We start from the raw sequence: 20383 nt of genomic DNA, 5'->3' as shown, positions 1-20383 counted from the left end.
GAGCCAGCTCCTTCACACGTCTTTCTCGGTTTCTTCATCAGCGATCTTGAGGTCTAATTACACAAATGCCCTATCTAATGATTTCAGAGAGAGTGGTCAAGACCAGGACTTGAAAAGGTCTTTCAGTCTGGGTTCAGCCTAGACACACACAATGGTGCACATTGTTTCTACAGGGACAAGAACCTGACTCAACACTACTAATCAGGGCTGACTGGTTATTTTCAGTGTGAAACTACTCCACAAACGGCAGGACTTAGTTGTATAGTACTTTTCAATTTGGAAAAAAATTAAACAAGTCCCCACCCAAACACATCCTTTCCTCTTGAAAGCCCACAAAATTCAACAAAGCTTTGAAGCAAAATCAATTTGGTTTTTATTGTTTAGTAAAAATGAAGCATTTAGGGAAAATATTTGCACACACACACCCCTTTTTGGCCAGTCCTAGCAGTGGTACTACAGCCTTCTGGTGAGGTGCTCTCCCCATTGTAATTTAAAACAGCCAGTGGAGCACTGGCTTGGTGAAATCACACTCCCTGCAAGGAGTGCTGTAGGGATCCACCTTCCTGCAAGACTTCCTCACCAGGTCAGGCTGCAGCAGAAGCAGCATGGACACACAACCAGTGAGGTCTCCAGCAGCGTCCCATCACCCACAGAGATCCCACATGCAGGGGTGGTGCTTCCCCTTCATTCCACTCCTTGAGACATCACATTGGTACAACACAGTGCAGGTAGTGCTGTAAACAGATGCCAAATAAAAGGTTTTACTTAGAATCTCCATCTCAGCATCCTAAAACGTTTTTCAGTGATGGAAATCCTGCCCACTCTATTTTTATAGATGGGAGAAGAAAGAGCTCATTGAGCAAAGTGTCAGCAGGACCAGAAACAAACCCCAGATCTCTAGTCCCACTGGTGCCACCTAGTTCTCCTCCTTCATAGTCTGGCTGCTGTGTGGAGATTCATTCCCAGTGACTTCAACACCTAACAGACTGTACACCACAAAATAAGTAAAATAAGAAACATTTGAGACGATGAAAAAGAATATTGCAGAAAAGTTAAGATTCTTTTTGGGCAAATGGAAATTCTGAGAGGCTTATCCGCCCCATGTTAACTATAGAGAGATCATGGGGAAGGGAGGCATGAAGAGGTAAGTTAAATGAGTGCCCTTCATTGAAAGCAAAGACACCAGCAGTTGAAAAAGACCTGCTCTGAAAATTGCGCTACCCTATACCTGTTGGAATTTGTGTGACCTTGTGAAGGAGGTGGCCACAAAGCAGAAAGTAAAGCTGGGCCAAACCCTGGACACATGGTAATATTATTGATGGTGCACTCTGCCAAAAAATGGGCCACAAACTCTTAGATGTTTTTTAAAGAGAAAGAGAAAAAACAACAAAGCAAATCCTCCCTGACTTTCCATTCAAACAGTAAATTAATTTACTGCTCATGAGAATAAAATTAAAAACTTAGACAATTGAGTGTTTCATAACAGAACTCAAACTCTCTTTTAAAACTGATACTGATACCCAAAGTGAGATTTACTTTAGCCATGCTACATACTTATTACACTGGGTAATACAGATACATTTAGTCACAACATTATAGGCTGATCATTTTGATAAATCTGTAAAGCACTGCATTATCTCTAACAATGCAGTGGACACTGAGATACCAGCCAACACAGGAAAGCAGTATTTTTCTACCAAGGTGGATGATTTTATAAGACATATATAAACCAAAGACACTAGTTTTGGACAGATATAGAAACTAGATCCAGCTGTAAAGTGACAAATAAAGACCTGAATTTCCTCAAAATTCAGAAATGTTTTCATTCAGGATTTTGATCCAAGATATAGGACTAACAAATTAAAAGAGCTTGAATCACTTTGCTTCAGGTGCATTGCAAAAACTTTGTAGGGATGTCTGCTGCAGAGCTACCCAACTTCTGCAAAACAAAGATTTTGCTTCTTCAGCCTCAAAACAGAGAAGCCACTCTTCTCATTTCTGTCTTGCTGTTCACAGAAAGATCATCTGTAGTTTCTTCAGAACCACCAGGTACTCCTTCAGATGCCCTCTATTTCACAGTTGAGAACATGTAGCTTCAAGGTCATAAAACTTTGATAACCTCATCAAAATCTAGAGAGTGTTTTAAGTGAATGCAAGGCCATTTAAGAGAATGTCTGACTACCATAGCTGTGCACTGAAAATATGCAATGCTGAAATGGCATTTGCCACTGATTAAGAGACTTTAAGCAGAAACATCTTAGCCTGTCAAAGTTCCACAAGTTCAGAGGTCTCCAGATTAGCCTAGGAATCACCAGCTCCTAAGAAGATTCAGACACTTTTTAGCCTAAACAGTGGGATATAATGGAATATGCTAATGAGATATAACAGAAGACACTAACCATATTTGATAAAGGAATATTTTCCCTCCAGTATAAAGTCATATAGCATGAGCAATGCCAGTGAAAGCCAAAGTGAACTATGCCAATCTATAGATCTAAAATAAGTAGTCTACATTTACAATGAAAAAGAAAGTGTTCACAAGCCACGTAATGAACTTCAGCATTTTACAACCTTTTTTTACTTACTGGATACTGACAGCAAATCAGGGAACAAACAACTGAAGGGAAACTGAAAGGAAATACCAATCGGAAACACTGAAACTTTTTTTTTGTGGTTTTCCCCCATTCTTCTTCAATTTAAAAATGTTTGTAAATTTCAGCACACAATGTTTTTATTATTTGTAAAGCCTTTTCAAAGTTCCTCATGAAACTTTACCCCTTTAATCCTCTTACTCTTCCCCAAAGCAGGTATCTAATTTTAGGTCTGTTTTGCAGATAGGGAAAACTTGAGTCATGGCAACAAATTTGCTTGTTACAGCTGCCAAAAAAAAATCATATTCAGGTCAGAGGTTACAGTCTATTTCATCTTCTCAGTCCATGTTCTTTTTTCTGACTGTCAATAAAGCATTGCCTCACTAATCTGCCTCCATTATAATTGTAATCAAAAAGTATAGAATTTAACTTTATCCAATAACTTCTATTTGTACTGCCTTTCACATCATCCTCTGTTTCAAATGTGCAGACACATTTGATCACCTTATAATTAAGAAAGACATTCACTTACAATTAGTATATGAAAATCACAGAGAGGGAAAAAACACCTTAAGTACAGTTGATGGTATGATTGTCTTAAATACAACAGTGGCAATGATGACTTGCCATGCTTAATGATTTTTCTCTGTTAAGAACAGACCTCCTCCTGCAAGCCTTCATCCTGCTCCACATCTCTGCTGAAAGGAAAGGAAGTTGTTTCACATATTCAGCTGAGATCCTTCTCCGATTTGAATGCTGATATGAGCAACTGTATAATAACATCATAATATGCTGACATATCTTTGAGCAAACATACTAAATTTATTATATACTCTCAGTCCTGGATGCTGCATCTTGTCTGAGGGTCAGGCACAGTAATGAGAGAAATCAACTGTGCTAACAGGTTGCCAGCAGGCTGAACAACACTGATGATTTTTCAGCTCTGTACTAAACAAATAAGCATGCATGTAATGCAACTGGACTCTCTTTCACAGTATTTCAACATCTAATGAAAGTGAACTGTCCTTCACAGTAGTTCTACACCTCTCGGCTTACAGACTACCTGGTTATGTTTCCCACTAACAAACTGATGTGAACTCTAAAGCCCTTAAATAGTCTGGTTCACATGAAAAACCCAATACACCTCAAGAGCAGAAGGTTGGACTAGACAAACTCCAGAGGTCTGATTCTTCTCCACCCGAATTAAGGTGTTCTACAAAGTAAAGGTCAGATCATACAGCATAGGCTCTGCTCAACAGATTCAGCTCTGCTGTAAGACTGCAGAAGGAAAATGTTCCAGCATTTAGAGCAATTCTTTTATCTGCAGCTCAAAGCCCATGTAGTCTATTAATACTGCTAAGAAGTCCCCCTGTCATAAAAGCTAACCAAAAGTAGACTACAGGTTGGCTCCAAATGTATTAAAAATACAAATAAAACAATCCTGGGGGCCGGTGGGGGGAACCATTCTGGAGAATACATGAGCAACTAAAAATTTGGTTTTATTGTACTTTTTTGCAGGTTTGTGCCTCTATTCATCAGTAATGCTGACTCTTTCCTTACAATCCTCATTTAAGTTCTGCTTCTTTTAACAGGTGGTCAGTACTTGATGACATTTCTTAAACTTTATCAGACTTGGCAATCATTAATTCTCTTTGAAGAATCTTTCCAATTGCCTCTGTTTATTGAACCATAGAAATGGACTTCCTCACTGGAGTTTATAGTAGGATAATGAGCCAGAGAGCTGACCAGTCAGATTACCTTAAGCAGCAGCAAATGCAGTATCATCACTCACAGTAGCTGTAGGAATCATTGTTCCAGCTCAATAGAATATCGAGAATTACTTCAGAATTTAATTGCCCCTCTGATCTCAAAGTGTGAAATAACACAGTAAAAACTAAGTAAATTCATTTTTAGTGAAAAACATAGGAAATATGGAAGATTTTCATTACTTCTATTTAAATATTTACTCAAATGAAATTCATATAATCCCTGAACAGAGCAATCAAAAAAGTGTTACAGTTTAAAAGAGCAGCTATAGAAATATTGTGGGTATTGTGACAGCACAATTACAGACCATTTACAAACATATAAAACATCTTTTCCACAATTTTGCTTATGTTCATGTTAATTTCCATGCTCCCCCTTAAATGTCCCCCACTTCTCAAACAAAAGAGAAAAAGAAAAAAGTGTATAACTGAGTGCCCAGGAGCAATGAGGTAGGACCCTTAGAAATCTGGAAGGTTCCCAGGCATCCAACTGAGGAAGCCAAGCCTGGTAGAATAAAGATATTTAGAAATCTCAGGTTGAGAGCCTGCAGGGTGGAGAAGTCCCCTAGCTACATATATGGCATCTTCATCAGACCATGGGTCTGCTGTGTGGGTGCTCACACACATCTGAGGGCTATGGACACTCACTAAGCAGAAAATAAGTCCAAGGGACAGAAGCCAAATATCCCAACCTTTGGAAAGTTCAGCGAAGATTGGTTTTTTTGTCCTCAAATAGGTTTCAATGATTCTTTTTTTTTTTTTTTTTTTTACAAGTCCAAGAGCAGGCTACCTGGTAGAACTATAATGAATTCAATGAGCTCAGCCTAATGATAGATTTCAAAAGAAAATTAGGTTCTAAAGAAGATACCCATATTTCCTACTATATCACAGAAATGAAATGGAAACCATTACACTAACTGACTGTAGAGATGTTTTGACACTGGAATAATGAGTGTAGCATAGAGGTAGCTTGCCTAAAATGAAGTCACCCATTTTTAAGACATGGTATGAATGAAACATTGCCAACTTCTGTATTCTTGACCTGTAACTCTCAGGGAAAAATAAGAAAAGAAAAAAAAAAAGGAAACAAACAAACAAGGAAAAAATCCCCACCCTAACTCATTTTCACATGACACTCATTTAAAATCTTGGTAAACGTCAAAAAGCAGTCGGGTTTTTGCTGAAGAAAAGTTACATTCAACTCTGCATTGCTCTTAGGTGCATATATGCCCACAAGGATTATACTCATGAAGAAGGATCAGAAAGGACTGTACAATGCTTAGTATACTAAAGTTTTGATGAGGGGAGGTCTGCAGGCACCATTAGGATACAAACAATCTTTCAGGTCCCTTCCAACCCAAACCATTCTATGATCTGATTCTATGACAGCATTATCCAATGGGATACAACATGCAAGAAAATGTGCCTTGGTGTTTCATATCACTGAGGTCTGATCCCACTGCTTAAATTCACGATTGGAGAGTAAATTTACCATCTTACATAGTACTAAGTTTTACCCATCCTCTATCCACTGTTAATGAAAGGAAAACTGGTCACTCCATCATCATATAAATTGATCTCTGTGACTTGGCAAGGAGTCAGAGCAGTGATGATAATGACCCTGTAAGAGTATTAGAACTAATACCCTGAGGCATTAACCTTTGTTTAACCAAAAGGTAAATCTTTTGGTGAAAGACAACGTTTTATTACTATCCACCTGCAACAAATAGCTCATTTCTTACTACTATAACTCAGCTGAGTACCGAAGAGTAAAACTTGCACTTTACTTTCGGAGGCTCTTAAGTATCACGTTGAGGTCATGGATCAAAACTGATTATATAGTTATGATGATCGAGTCCTGCAAGGTGCTATGTCCTGCACAGAGAGGTAAACATAGCAGCTGAAAATGGTAGAGAGGGACAGAGGCTGTGAACAAATCACCCCTGGTAAAGAATACTGACCAAGTTGCATGAGGAGGGTAGCCAAACAGGAAAGTTCTTGACTTGAGGGGCACTACTGATCCTTTCAGTCACCCCATTATTTTTTTTTTTTTTTTCTGAGAGAATCTACGTAAAACTAAGTAGTCACTTTTATTGTCAGTTTAGAATCAGCTGAAAATCCCAGAGTTGGCACTTTTCCATGGCATTTAAATTAATGTATAGCAAGACTATGTTGCCAAAAGCCCATCAAGTGTAATCTCACCCCAATCACCACTGTCTGCTCCATTTTCAGTAGTCTGACATGTTTTGAGAGCATCTGATCTTTAATCAAATACAAAATCAGCATTATTTAAGGTCCTCCTTGCATATTTCTCTGCCCTGTAAGGTAAAGTTCCACCCATAAGCCCTACCCATAAGTACATGTCCCTGCATTGCCTCATGACAAATAGTTTTCTGTGGCACTCTGCATATCCAGCCTTGGTTGTACCTGCTCAGTTTCTACCACAACACAGTCACAAGTTATGATTTTCTTGCAAAAGAGTTTATTTTTCTTTATTGAAAGCAAATGTCATTGGGGCCTTTGAAATCCTTGGATCTACATGGCAGGCCACACAAAACAGCACTGCTTTCCAAATTGAATATTCTTTAATGTGTTTGTTAACAGAACATTGACATCTGCTTAATGCTTTCCTTACAAGAATCTACCAGATCTCTGCTTATGCATTTCTTGCCAACCTCAGCTCTCAGTTTTTGCATTTACAAAACAGGACATGAAGTAAGAAACAATACAGTTTAAAGTTCCAGAGCTAAAATCTAACATAAACCCTTTTTTCAAAAAACAGTATTTTGAAAAATACATCTGCTCTTTCAAAAGCTTTGAATTGTGGTCATATCACACACTGAGCTGCTGTTTAAACAAAAGCCACCCATTTTTTGTAATGCTACAAAGCAAAGAAAAACAATGAACTAAGGGATAGATGGTTGATACATAGCTATCATTTTCATGCCAACGCTTCCAGCAAGGCTCCAGTGTAAATCAGGTGCCTCATTGGAGAGAATTTTTGGCAGCCTAAAGAGAAACAGCAGCAACTCAAGTGTGTTTCTGAACCTCACTTATAAAATCAGTCTCACGTACTGTAAACTCTCACCTGGTATTTTTAACCCTTGTGCTCCCATGGTTTTTTATATTTTTTCAAAACAAAGGAATGTGAGGGAGATGTCTATTAGACTCCTTTACCCAGCCCAAGGGTTAATTACTCAGTTTTGTAGACATTTGAAAATATTATGCTACCTCTAATGGCAAAATTGATAGAAGCTTGTCTCAGGCTCACTTTATGTCATTATGGCAGATTAAATTAACTAATCATAAATTATGCTGGCTAAAGTACATCTGCTACTCACTAAACCTGCAGAGAGAAGGGAAGGTTTTTTTCCTACAGAATAAGAAGTAAATGTCATGCACAAAATTAAGGACTTTCTCAAACCAATAAACATACGTTCAAGCAACAAAAGCTGGAAGCATCCCAAAGTCAGCAGCAACAGTTTCTGAGGACCATGGCAGCAGTCTAACAATGAACCTGTAGCTGTTGTGGAAAGGCATCAACGCTGCAATGCTGCAGGGGTATACCCATGGACCAAAGAGTAAAGATGTCCATCAAAGAATAAAGAAGATCAAATAAACAGGAATTAGCACACTCACATTAATGCTGGAGCAAACTCACATATGCTGGTATTCAAAGACCAGTATGACTGTAGTGGGTTGACCATGGCTGGATGCCAGGTACCCACCAAAGCCCTCTCTCATTCCCCTCTGCAGAAGGACAGGGGAGGAAAAAGGTAATGAAGGGTCCATGGGTTGAGATAAGGACTGGGAGAGATCACTTATGAGAAAACAGGCTCAAACTGGATTTATAACTAACAAAATCAGAGCAGGATTATGGGAAAACAAATAAGACATTAAAAACACCTTCTCCACAACCCTCCCTCCTTCCCAGCTCTACCTGCTCCCCACAGCAGCCCAGGGAGACTGGGAGTGGGCCTTACAGTCAGACCATCACAGGTTGTTCCTGCCACTGCTCAGGGAAAGGATTTCTTCCCCTGCTCCAGCATGGGCCTCCCACTGGATCACAGCCACCTCTGAAGCATCCACGTGCTCTGGCGTGGGCTCCTCCATGGGCTGTGGGTGGATCTCTGCCCCCCACATTGACTTCCATGGGCTGCAAGAGCACAGCCATGGTCTGCACCACAGGCTGCAGGGGAATCTCTGCTTTGGCACTGGGAGCAGCTCTTCCCCCTCCTTCTCCACTGACCTGGGTGTCTGCAGGGCTGTTTGTCTCACATATTCTCACTCTACTCTGCTCTGGCTGCAATTACAACTGCTCTACAGCTTCCCTTTTTTTCTTTTTTTCTTTTTTTTTTTAAATATGTTTTCACAGCGGTGTTACCACCATTTCTAACTGGCCCAGCCTTGGCCAGTGTTGGGTCCATGTTGAAGCCACCAGGCATTGGCTCTGCTAGACATGGGCAAAGCTTCTGGCAACTCCTCACAGAAGCCACCCCTGCCCTGTAGCCATCCCCCATGCCACTACCAAAACCTGTCCACACAAACCCAATACACTGACATTATGTTTGCAGCATCCGCTTCCAATGTCACCTCTTCCATTTGGTGTTCAAAGGGACTGAATACACAATTTCTGTTTTTTCAAGGAAGGGATGGATGTATAGACCGCTGATCTAGAAGACAATACAGATTTTACAGTGGTCCTCATCTTACTCTTTGTACTGCAGGATGCAGATTTGACAGCAAATATCATGTCAGTGGGACTAAGTTCCTTAGCAGGGCATGAAAAACTGAAGTTAGAGATGTGTGAGAAGAATGGAAAGAAAACACAGGCATTCAAGACCTCTTTGTTGCAAAGTAAAGTATGAGTCCCTCTCATATGGTAGACTAGCTCTATCAAGTACATTAAATGAGGATTTTCTTTTTATTGGAATAACATAAAGAAGAAAAGCACCATTGTATTACACGTACATTCACCTACGTAGTTGACAGTTAAAAAGCAGAATGTTGCTTTGGGGTGACCAGATAGATTGCTTCTGCCTAGGAAACAAACTCCACTGAACACCTCCAAAAAGATTCCAAGTAAGACGATCAGCCATGTGACCATGTTTAGAGGGAGGGTAAACAAAGTTTTAACACATCTATTGTGTTCCTTTAGGTGTCACAGAGCCTCATGAAGCTTTGGGGGCATCTGAATAGCCCAAACACAGTTAGAGTGTGAACTCTCAACACATCATAACCTTCTGGAAAGGCACAGCACTCTCAGTTCACCAGTTCCCACGTTCATACTCCATCAGTCCCTTGAGGCACATGAGGCTCTTAGTACCATCTGAGTCCTTTTCCCTCACTTTTCCCTTCCATTTCACATTCTCTGAAGAGTATTACCCATACCACCTTCCATGCATGATGCATACAGCTATAAAAAAGTCAGAAGGAATGAAATATAGCCACAGGATTTAGAGGAAAGCAGTAAGGAAGAGAATTGTGTGCCTCACCATCATGCAGAAGGTAATGATAAGGTTTAGTCCTGCAGTGGAAAAAAAAATCTAAAAACTTCCCCTGAAAATAAAAGAAAGCTTAGATCACCATCAGTCACTGGATAACCTATTTTAAGCCCATCAGAGCCAGTGCGCTGTTCTCATGTTGCTAATTAAAAATGATAGATTCATCAATTAATCTCTCTTCCTGTCCTCTAGTCTTAGGATGAGATTTTTCAAAGGGACAAATGGTCATTAGGTGCCCACAAGTATAATTTCAGCCCTGAAAACTTGTGCCTTTGTCAACATGAACCAGAACCTGTCTCTTTATGCTATAAATGACAAAAATAAAACCTTAGAAAGCTTTGCCACCCAAAGAAACATAACAGATTTATAACGGGGGAATAATCTTATCCTCTGTACAGTGAACATTGCTACATAAATCCTCCCTGGGCTCCAATCCGAACTTGCTCACTGATGAATAAGCCTCTGTTAAATGTGGCAGAGAGAGATGTCCTAGACTTAGTCTCTTGATTGAAACTCAATTGCAATATTACTACATAGTAGTCAGGGATACTCCACTATTTAGGAAGAAGCAATGCAGGCAATCTATTTTTGTTCACACTGAAATGGAGACAAAGATAAAGGTCCTGCTGTTAGCTTAGCAAAGTGCCAGTCACATAAAGCATGCCAACGACAATAGTTATCTTTTCCTCTTTCAATATATGTATTGCCAGGCAGAGAAATAGAATTGGGGTGTACAAGGTTAACAAGCCAGCATCATGTTATGAAGCAAGCGGTAAAATTGTCATATAGTTCTTAACTCTGACCTGTTCCAGTGAAAAGCTGCCAAGCAGAATTATGTCACGCTGAACATCTCTCTCAAACTGTTCGATATATGAAGGGATCTCTTCATCTTCAAGCTCCCTGTGAAGGTCACATGCCTTACTGGAGCTGACAGGCATTACAGCATCTGGAAAATCTTCACTGACGACACGGGCTGCTTGAAACAAAAGTGGCAGATAATGTCTCAGCAAATGGGAGTTCATTCACTGGTTACTACCTTCTCAGTTAATAAGTTTGGCCCATCCAGACTTTAAGTATGAAATAGCATCAGTAACACAACTGACAGGTGCCAAGTGCAGTACCAAGAAAACTGTCCTCAAGTGCAACAGCTGCATTCAGGTACAAATTTAGCATGTGCAGCTTGTCTCGTAGGTATTGTAGGTATTTTTAAAAGGCATGCATTTCCACGGGTAATTTGCTCACCAGTAAATCTTAAAGAGAATGGGAACAACTTTGTCTTTCCTTTCTGAGGAAGAGAAATAACTGCAATTGAATGGGAGTTTTGGGTGAAGCCACACCAAGCATTTCATCTTCCTTTCAACTCACCCCAAGTGATTAGATTCCTCCCCCTAGATGTTTGTGTGCAGCTCCTGTCTAATTAATTGGGTCCAGTTCTGCTCTCACCCACATCATTCCTTGGATTTCACTGCAGTGACATATGCAGAACCAAAGGGTACATGCCATATATAAATAAAAATTAATCCCATTCATAAAGTCAACCCTGAAGAGAAACTTTGTCATTTTTTCAGTTTAATTGATCATATGTTAAAAAAAAAAATAGATCTCATTGATATTTGCTACTAGTTTGGGGGATAAACAATGACAAATATTTTTGCTCATGTCTCCACATTAGGTTCACTAAAAAATGACAGGTATCAGATTGTCCACATCTGATTATCTTGCTTCATATTTCTGTATGTAAGCTTTTATGGTTCTCTGTGCCTATCTCTTAAAGAAATTCCCATATCTAGTTATTTGCTTCTCTTTGTCCATCCTACAACATGAAAGCAGTTAAAAGTCTTTTTTTTCCTCCCTCTCCTTTGAAGTCTTTCATTCTCTAATGAAGACCAGAAAAGGAAAGATAAAACTAAGGCTATTAACATTTCCAGTTTTGCTCACTACTCGTTGTTTAATTACTTTAATTGTTGAGCCTCTCGAGTACTTAAATCACCTCGGTGCCACCAACACACAGGAAGTAGGGTGGGTTTTCCATTTAATTACAACAGGATACAATTCAAAATCATGTTGGGGGAAATGTACAGTAGATATAAACAACTCAAACCATTACCTTAGGGTACACATCTCTTCATGTAGCACTTTACAAGCCTAATGAAAAGTGATTTGACCTACAACTATTAACTGCAAAAACAAAACAATATTTACATTTAAATTTACTGTAACATTAAGGGTTTGTCTAGGAGAGAGAAAACCCAGGAAGCACAGGAAAAAGAAACATTGCCAAAAGCAGAAGATGGAGCATCACTTGTTCCCTCGATGCTGTGTTGTACACAATGGGCCATATGCTCAGCTGGTATAAATAAGCTGCTTTACTGCTTTCACAGGAGCACTGCAAGTTTACATCTTGGGAAGTCAGTAGATTACTGTCTCAGGATAGAGCAATAGTCAAAAAAAGGAATAAAACCATTTGGTTCAGAAAGATGAACATGAAGCACTTCATCAAAATATACATTTTCTTTTTTGTGTTTCTTATTTTTTGAGAAATCACATCAAGTGAACTCAGTTTTGGTGGAAGACACCAGACTCATTGGCACAAATTTTGTCAAAAAAGAGCAAAAGAAGAGAGAGAGCATTTTCAAAAGCCCTTTCAAGGGAAGCAGTTGTGAAAAATACAGAGATAAATTACAATTCAGATTTGAAAAATATTTGATTAAAAGATACACATGCTCATTTAAGCACTGTTGTTCATTTGCCTGAGTCAGAAACAAGGAGAGAACAAGGTTAGTTCAGCTGATATACTCCTTCCACAGTGACTTTGCAAAGAAATTTCTCAAACCTGGTCAGCATCAGGTTGGTCCTTGCTTGAACTGACCCACAGGTTGGAGGATTGAGGTGATGCCCCAGAGCAATACTTGACCAAAACAAAGCAGCCAAATCCTCACTGTACGAAAGTAGCCACAGTGTTAAAAATTCTACTACTTCTTACACAGGGAATGAAATGGCTGAAAATTCATTAATGGATTGATAAACTAATTAAAAACTCACTGCTTGAATTTGTTAGCATGGGCATCAAAAGTTTTCATTGCCTGGGTGTACTTAACCCTGCGAGTCATGCTTTCCTTGTAGTTTAAATCACTTCAGCACAGGCTGTATTTGCAGATGCTGGGCTGTAATTAAAACAATCTCTCCGGTATTATCTTGGCAGCTTGTGACTTCTTTTACTCCTGTATTTGTCCATCAGATAGGAGCAGTTTATATACTGAGATGATAATTTAAAGGGTAAGTTCAGCAGCAGGCTGCACCTCAGCATGGGTTTGAATGCATAAAGCTGCTATAAACTACATATGGAAAAATATTTTTGGCCACCTGGTTCTGGAAAGCTGTGTAAAAATTTTATCTAAAACAGTTCAGTGCTGAAGGCTCATGCACCATTTTCAGAAAACTAAAATTATGCAAAACTTGGCACTTCAATTTTTTGGTTCTTGCCAAAGAACAATATAATAGAAATTATGTTTTATGGCACTCACATATCATCATTTAAAATGTGTATGGATCTTCATCTTACATTGAAAAAAATGCAAGGTAAAAAATACATAGTCTCTATCTTTAAAAGATAATGTTGGTTGCTTGTTTTTAAGTCACCTTATAACATCAAATAACACATACCACAAGAGTGACCAACAGGTTATTCAGTGACAAAATGCTTTAAATATACAGTTATATAAATTCTGTGCCACGTTCTTTCCTCTCCTTTGGGGATCATCTATTAATTAGGACTGTATGACTATGATTTTTCAGCTCAGTGGTCAAATGAAGAAATGAAGCAGTTCTGTAAGACTGGAACCAAATGAATCCTAGTTTTATATGGTTTTTCTGATGCCTAATAAGGGTCAAACTCCCATATTAGCTTTTCCCTTGGTGGAGACATTAATAATGCTTGTCTGCTCTGCTCAACTGCCCACTTCCATAAAACTGGTAGGGAAGTCATACCTGAGAGGCTTGCTCCCTGTTTAAAAAAAGGTTTGGAAGCGAACAAGTTTGAATACTGGGAAAGAAAAACACAAGAAGAAATAAATATGGCCTGATATATGCACACAGAGGTGGAAACTGCACAAGCCTCACCTCCACAGGAAAAATCTCTCTTTTCTGGGTTTTCTTCACCCTAGCAAAGGAAAGTAATAAATGCAGCTAGAATGGTGTGCAACTTCACCCACAGGACTAGCCCTGATACCCTTCATGGCACTTTTAAGAAATAAAAGCACCACAGCACAGCTTGAGACAAACAACAGCAGCAGCCTGCAGTGTGTCCCCCATTTGCTGTCCTCACACCTACACAGGGGCTCTGATGAGCACATGGATTGTGAGACACACATGCTGATGCATTTGCTTGCCCCAGAACTGAATCAGTGAGCAGTGAGCTCAGCAACCTCGGCAGCCTCAGCGTGAGTTCACTGTCCACAGAGCTCACTGGGTATGCTATTATATTTCTGATATAGTAACATGTTTTAGGGCACCTTGTGAAGGAGAGAATAACCACCGAGGGATGGAGAAGGCTCCCCCTTCACTCCCTGGTTCCCTTGCTTAGCACTGGCCAATTACACACAGCACAATTTGTCTCAATTAACATCAGCCACACAAAAAGCAATGGTCAAGTCTAAGCCAGTTGCCCAAGACCCATCTAAAGCCAAAGAAAAGAGAACAACTGCTTCCAAGGTACAATGTGTCTAAAAATGCTAGAAATACTGGTCGACAGGGACTAAATAAGTACCACAGATAGACACCCTGTGTCAATCTTTCACAAAAAATGTTGACTTCATAGCCAAACATGTTTTTATTTTCATCTACATTTTTGAGTGATAAAAGGAATGACCAACCTGCAGCACTGCTATAATTTTTCTCAGCAATGTGGAGTTCTGCATTAACATAGAACAATTGAAAGCCTGCTAGTAACTTGTTAAAGGTTTTTGCTTAAACTATTTGTATGAATTTAGTTGGGATGGGTGCACTTTTTTCCCCCTTGCATTTAAAATGAGATAAAATGGGTTTCAAAGATGTTACTGATATGACCAGTGCCAGCTCAAGAGATTTTGCTACCCTAGGCAAATGAAAACATTCACCTCTTCTAGAACAAAGTTACTTATAAACTAAAAAGTCATAAAACAAGCCGCAGCTCCTGGAGCTCCAGTGCCGCAGGCAACTGCTTGTTCTGACTCTCTGACAGAGCAGGTCCTGTGTGTTGCTGAAATACAACAAGAAGCCTCACAGATACAAAGGACAGAAAATACTTTTTCACAAAAGACCTCTGCTGGAAAAGGAGAGGGGCGATAGGCAAAAACTACAAGGTCAGCTCTGAGATGGGCTTTGTACAAACATCACTTCTCCTAGAATGAACCAGAGGAGAGCAGCAGACATGAGCCTTGTGTAAAGGCTGTGATGCTAACAGTGTCCTGAATCAACCAGATTTTAAGTAGTGCCTGTAAAAAAAAGTAAAACCAAAGTAAGGCTGTTGGCTTGAGGTGAAGAAATCTCTTCTCACATACTTCATTGTTTTTTACTGTAGATGGAACACCAATTTGCATTTTTTAACAAAGCCAGAGAAAACATTTTCTTCCTCATCTGTTAGTGTAAATCCTTGTATAGATAACCTGAAACAGTGTCTCATGACCCTTGCATCCAACAAATGGCTCACCAATTTATCAGCTGAAATAAGGATTTTGATTTCTAGATTTGAGCACATTTCCAGTCTTCTCTCATAAGTGTGGAATTCAACATGAAGTGAAGCAATCTAGAGAAAGCACGCCACTTAAGTTACACTTAAAACCACATAAACATGACTCAAAACAAAAACATTTGGAGAAAAAGACCTTACAGGCTTGCATTAAAATCAGCATCCCTTTGACATCTCAGTTCAAGCGGATGGATTACCTACTGTCCTCCCCACATGCAGATTCAAAAGAGTTTTATTTTTCTTTATGAAATTGACTTTATTATTTACCCTGGAAGTCCAGCATCTTGTTTTCTTCATCTAGAAGCTTCATCAGTTTAGAGTACAGGATTTGCTCATCAAATTTCACAGGATCTTAAAAAAACAACAGTGAAACAACTATAGTTTTTTCCAGTAGCATTTCAGGAAACAACTATTTTAAACAAAAAGTAAAGATACAAAAATACAAAAGTTAGGAAATCCTTTGACACTTAAAGATAGTTTTCACAGTGCTAGTTTCATAGCTCCAAATAAAATTATAGTCACTTGTTCAATGAAAGACAATTTAAAATAAAAATATAGTCATATACTTTTAAATGGTGAGCAATATTATATGTTGATCTGGACTGAAACTGCTTTATTAATTCTGCTAATAGAGTAGCTGAAATGACTGTTTATATTCAAATTGCCAGATGAATTCTATTTGACTCCTAATGAAAATCAAAATGTTCAATTTATTCTAACATGATTTTGGATCTTCATTGTAATTTTGAGCATAATACTAACACATCATCTAGTATGAGCAGTCAGTACCTCACTCTATGAATTTTGAATTTGTCTGGTCAGTCATTCAAATTTCCAGTAATATATGCAAATTTTAAAAAGCAGCAAATGACATGCACACTTACCTTTTTCCATGAGACCTAAAAAAGAAAAATTACTTAAAGGGTCTATATTCAATGCAAAAATGAGCAACTGGGACCCTTTTCTCTCCAGATCTCTCACACTTCTCTAAGTTGTCAATGAAGACAGGAAGACAGAAGACCAAAGAAATACACGCAAGGCAGGTGGATTGAAATACAACTATATACAACCTAGGGTGGCTCTTTTTATGTGTTCAATACAATCTCAAAGAATAAATTTTTTCACCATGAAATTTCAGAGCCAAGTTTTTCAGTTACACTGAGAATTCAAAGAAGGTGGTGACTTCTGCAAACCTCTTCTGAAAGTACAGAATATTTTACATTTCTTTTAACCTGCAATATTGAAATGTTGCCTTGGCAAGGGGGCAAGCAAATCCAAAGTGGGATGTTGTTTGCTCTAAGGGCATTATGAACTCATACAAATTTCCAGAACAAATCTAGTTTATCAAATATAGAAAAGATAATTGCCAATATCTTCAATTTCACAGAATAACCCATTCAAGAAGAGTTAGTGGCTGAAAATTTGCTTTTCACCAGCCCTTCTCTTTGGGCATAGAGCCTGGCTTTCTAAAGTTCTAGGAAGAGTGTAAGTCAAAGTGTGCCCTGATTTCTTCCTGTATTTCTGGTTTTGACTCTTGCTCATGACAAGCTGCTAGCTGGAAAGAGGAGATAAACCAATAACGTTTACAACCAGGGGATGACCATGCAGGACCAAGCTTTACTTCTGACCATCTTTTTCACTCCATCCACTACATACAAATGTACTTCCATTAATTTAACACTTCTGCAAGGAGAAAGAACGCAGACAGACACAGAGCCTGGTTTGTAAGTATTGACAAATCAAACTGGTTAAGGTAGGGAAGCACCTTGGGAGTCCATCTAGCCCAGTTCCACCTGCTCAAAAAGAGCCACTTAGAGCTAAGTTGCCCAGGACCATGTCCAGGCATCTTTTGAATATCTCCAAGGTAGAAGACTTGCTCTAGGTAGAGGTGTTGGTAAATATAGTGTTGTAACTGCTCTACAGCCAACATGAGGCTAGTACTGTTGCTAACAGACTTTCAAACAGCAAGTGTTATCCCAACCTTTGAGTGACATTTTTGCGAGGGAGAAAAAGGAGGAACACCAAAGAACAGTTCTTCACACATGGATCTCAGGGTTAGCATGATATGCAATTGATTAAAACCACCTCTCCAGTCCAAACCCTGGAAGTCGATGGACTAAGAGCCTGTTCCAAATTCTAAAATAAATAAACATATAAAACCCCCACCACACAGTGCAAAATCAGTACTTAAGATTACCACTCAGCCTCTTCAACACAGTCAAGAGAACATTTCCTACCAATAAGAGCTGTACTTCTGAATATCCCTTATGTCACCACTCTGTCCGTACATGATTTTAGGCACACATGCACAGATACATAAATCTAATCTGCTTTTCATTCACTGGTTATGAAGCAGATCATGACTCATAAAGCCTTTTCATAAGATGAACCAAGGCAGGACCAACAGGAAAAATATCTTTCCTTTAAAAACTCTGAGCCAGAAGTTGACTTCCAAAGTATTACACTGCTCTCCTACACCATGAATGGGGAAATTATTGGGACTAAATGTAATTCAACCTTGATAAACCTTGATTTGTCTTTCACCAGAACATAGAAGTTCACGTTAGTTATAGGCAATAAAGCCTACTTTTTTCAGTCACGCACATTTTTCTCTCAAAAATTTAGAACCTCCATATGTCCTCAGAGTCTCCCATGACTTTCAGAAGTGAAGAACTTTGAGACACTCTACAACAGAGAACTTCTTTTAGATATGAGTACAACTGCGCTTCTAGAGAGTGTCTGCAGTACAAATAAGCCCAGGCTTCAGAGAAGCAAAGGGCTAGCAAGGTAAGCCAGGAGAGCTGGCTGTGCGTGCTGTCAGCTTGTTAGCGCTTAACAACAGGAGCCGGGCCAAAGCACTCCGTGCAGAGCTAAGCACTTCACTGCCGCGGTGATGTTCTTACTTAAGCCCATGCAAATTCAGGCAGGCCCGTTCCCACCCTTTTTTATCTAAAAGCCATGACAGCAGAGGAGATTTTCCTCTGCTAGACAATACCTCCTGGTTAATCTCTCTCATACCTATGCATAACTTCTGTTCTTCCAGCTCTGCAGAGTCACACCCTCCCACTAGTCGCTATCGCCCACAGAGAGCAAAGCTAAATATCTCGGCTAAACTGGCAAAAAGAAAACCAAAAAAGCCTCCTCATGCACTTTTATGCACTCGGGGGTTTCCTTCTGTTAGGTAAACACATTCAACACCGTAATAAAATTGCTCTCCAAGGAGGACTTTGGGAGCAAGGTTGTGAAAAATCTACAGCTTAGCACTCAGTTCTGGACTAACTTCATTAATTAAAAAGAATATGGTGTAAACAATGGTCTTGGAGCATGCTTCAATTTGCTTCAGTAGCAGAGTGGATACAGCACAGCCTCATTTTTACCTGCCCATTAACTCACTGTCCTTGATCAAAGTCTATGTACACTGCCTATCGTGTTCAGAGCAGTTAAGGTTTAGAATTTAAATTGTAAAACTCAATATTTAAATAGAACTGCATATGTGATCTCTGTCACCTCATTTTCATGAATGGAAAAGAATATTCTGACACCAAAATTACATACTTAATTCTGCCTCACCTTCTTCACTGACCTCCATCCCACACTGCCTTGGGTTTATTTCCTCATCCATCAACGGGTCAAAGTAATTTCTGCTGTATTCATTTCCTGTGGAAAGCACATGAAGTAAGGGTCAGCGATTATTAGAAGCACATGAACTAAAATGTTAATTTTGAAATCGACACCAGCAAGCAAAGGGGCATTTTTTGCTACTTTACAAGCTTAATTTTTTTAACAAGTCCTCTAAGCCTACTGGTACTGCAATTATCATCTTGTGAAAGGTCAGAAAAGGTAATTCTGGAAACAAGTGCACTTTATGTTACTTTTTCTCAGGAACTAATGAGAAAAAAATTCTCAAATTTAGATGGTAGAAAGAAAAATTTTTTAAAAATACAGCATCCCCAGAATAAGCCAAATGATTCTTGAAACAAACTGTACAAGTGAATTTTCCCTACTGCAGAGGAATTTGTGTTTCACAGCTGACCTCTCCAGTTTCAACAGTTTTAAATTTCACCACTGAGGTTTCAACGTCTGGTGCATCTTTAATACTTTATTGAACCAGAGAAGTGTTTAATTACAGAGGAGATATTAGGATACTGCCTCATTAATCTGAACAGCAATTATGTTCAGTTGGACTAGGTAACTAATCCAAGATTTTGATGGGATAAACCCACTCATTTTTGTACTTGGCTATTTCAACAGCTACTTTTATCTGCTCTTTAGAAAATACACAAATTTACTAAAAAGTCATTTGTTAAAATTATCAAGAAATAATACAGTATCTAGCTGCCTAGAAGAACTCATGGTAAAAGCCAGAAGAATTTTCCTCACACAAGGAAGAAGGGTAGGCTTTCTCCTCAAAATATGTCTTCAGCAAAAGTGCTACCCTCTATTAAAACCATCCACATGTTCACTGGGTTTGCAAACACAGTAAATTATTATTAAACAGGAGGGAAAAGGTAAAATAATTAAGCCCGTAACAAATTTTTTAATTGCTTGAATAGACACGGATCTATATCCTGGAAAATACAGAAAAGGTAAACATATGAGGGGGTTAATTCATCCAAGATAGACTACAGTTGTCTACAGTGTATTTGTTTGAGGATCAAAAATAATCCAAGCAGCAGCTCCTTTTCAGAGACTAAATGAAACTTTGATATGAAACTAGGTTTAATTTATATTTCTGGACTGGCACATTTTGACTGTCAGTCTTTGTTCCTTCAATGTAGTAAGTACAAGAACTGAAAA

At 38.9% G+C, this 20383-nt stretch overlaps 1 protein-coding gene across 1 annotated transcript in view; it reads right to left on the bottom strand.

Moving 5' to 3' along the window:
* Nucleotides 1-20383, bottom strand: part of LOC146441535 (uncharacterized) — a 186467-nt gene that overhangs the window by 127476 nt on the left and 38608 nt on the right. The window contains exons 5-7 of the mRNA XM_085049838.1: nucleotides 19157-19243; nucleotides 15854-15937; nucleotides 10665-10834 (exon numbers count right to left, since the gene is read on the bottom strand). Coding sequence (XP_084905964.1) covers nucleotides 10665-10834; nucleotides 15854-15937; nucleotides 19157-19243 — 341 coding nt within the window. The remainder of the gene's footprint in view (nucleotides 1-10664; nucleotides 10835-15853; nucleotides 15938-19156; nucleotides 19244-20383) is intronic.

This window comes from Lichenostomus cassidix, chromosome 2, assembly GCF_008360975.1.
Source record: "Lichenostomus cassidix isolate B80296 chromosome 2, HeHo_3.0, whole genome shotgun sequence".
In the NCBI taxonomy this organism is placed as follows: Eukaryota; Metazoa; Chordata; class Aves; order Passeriformes; family Meliphagidae; genus Lichenostomus; species Lichenostomus cassidix.
Note: the sequence above shows the minus strand (reverse complement) of the source record. Positions and strands in the feature narration are given on the sequence as shown.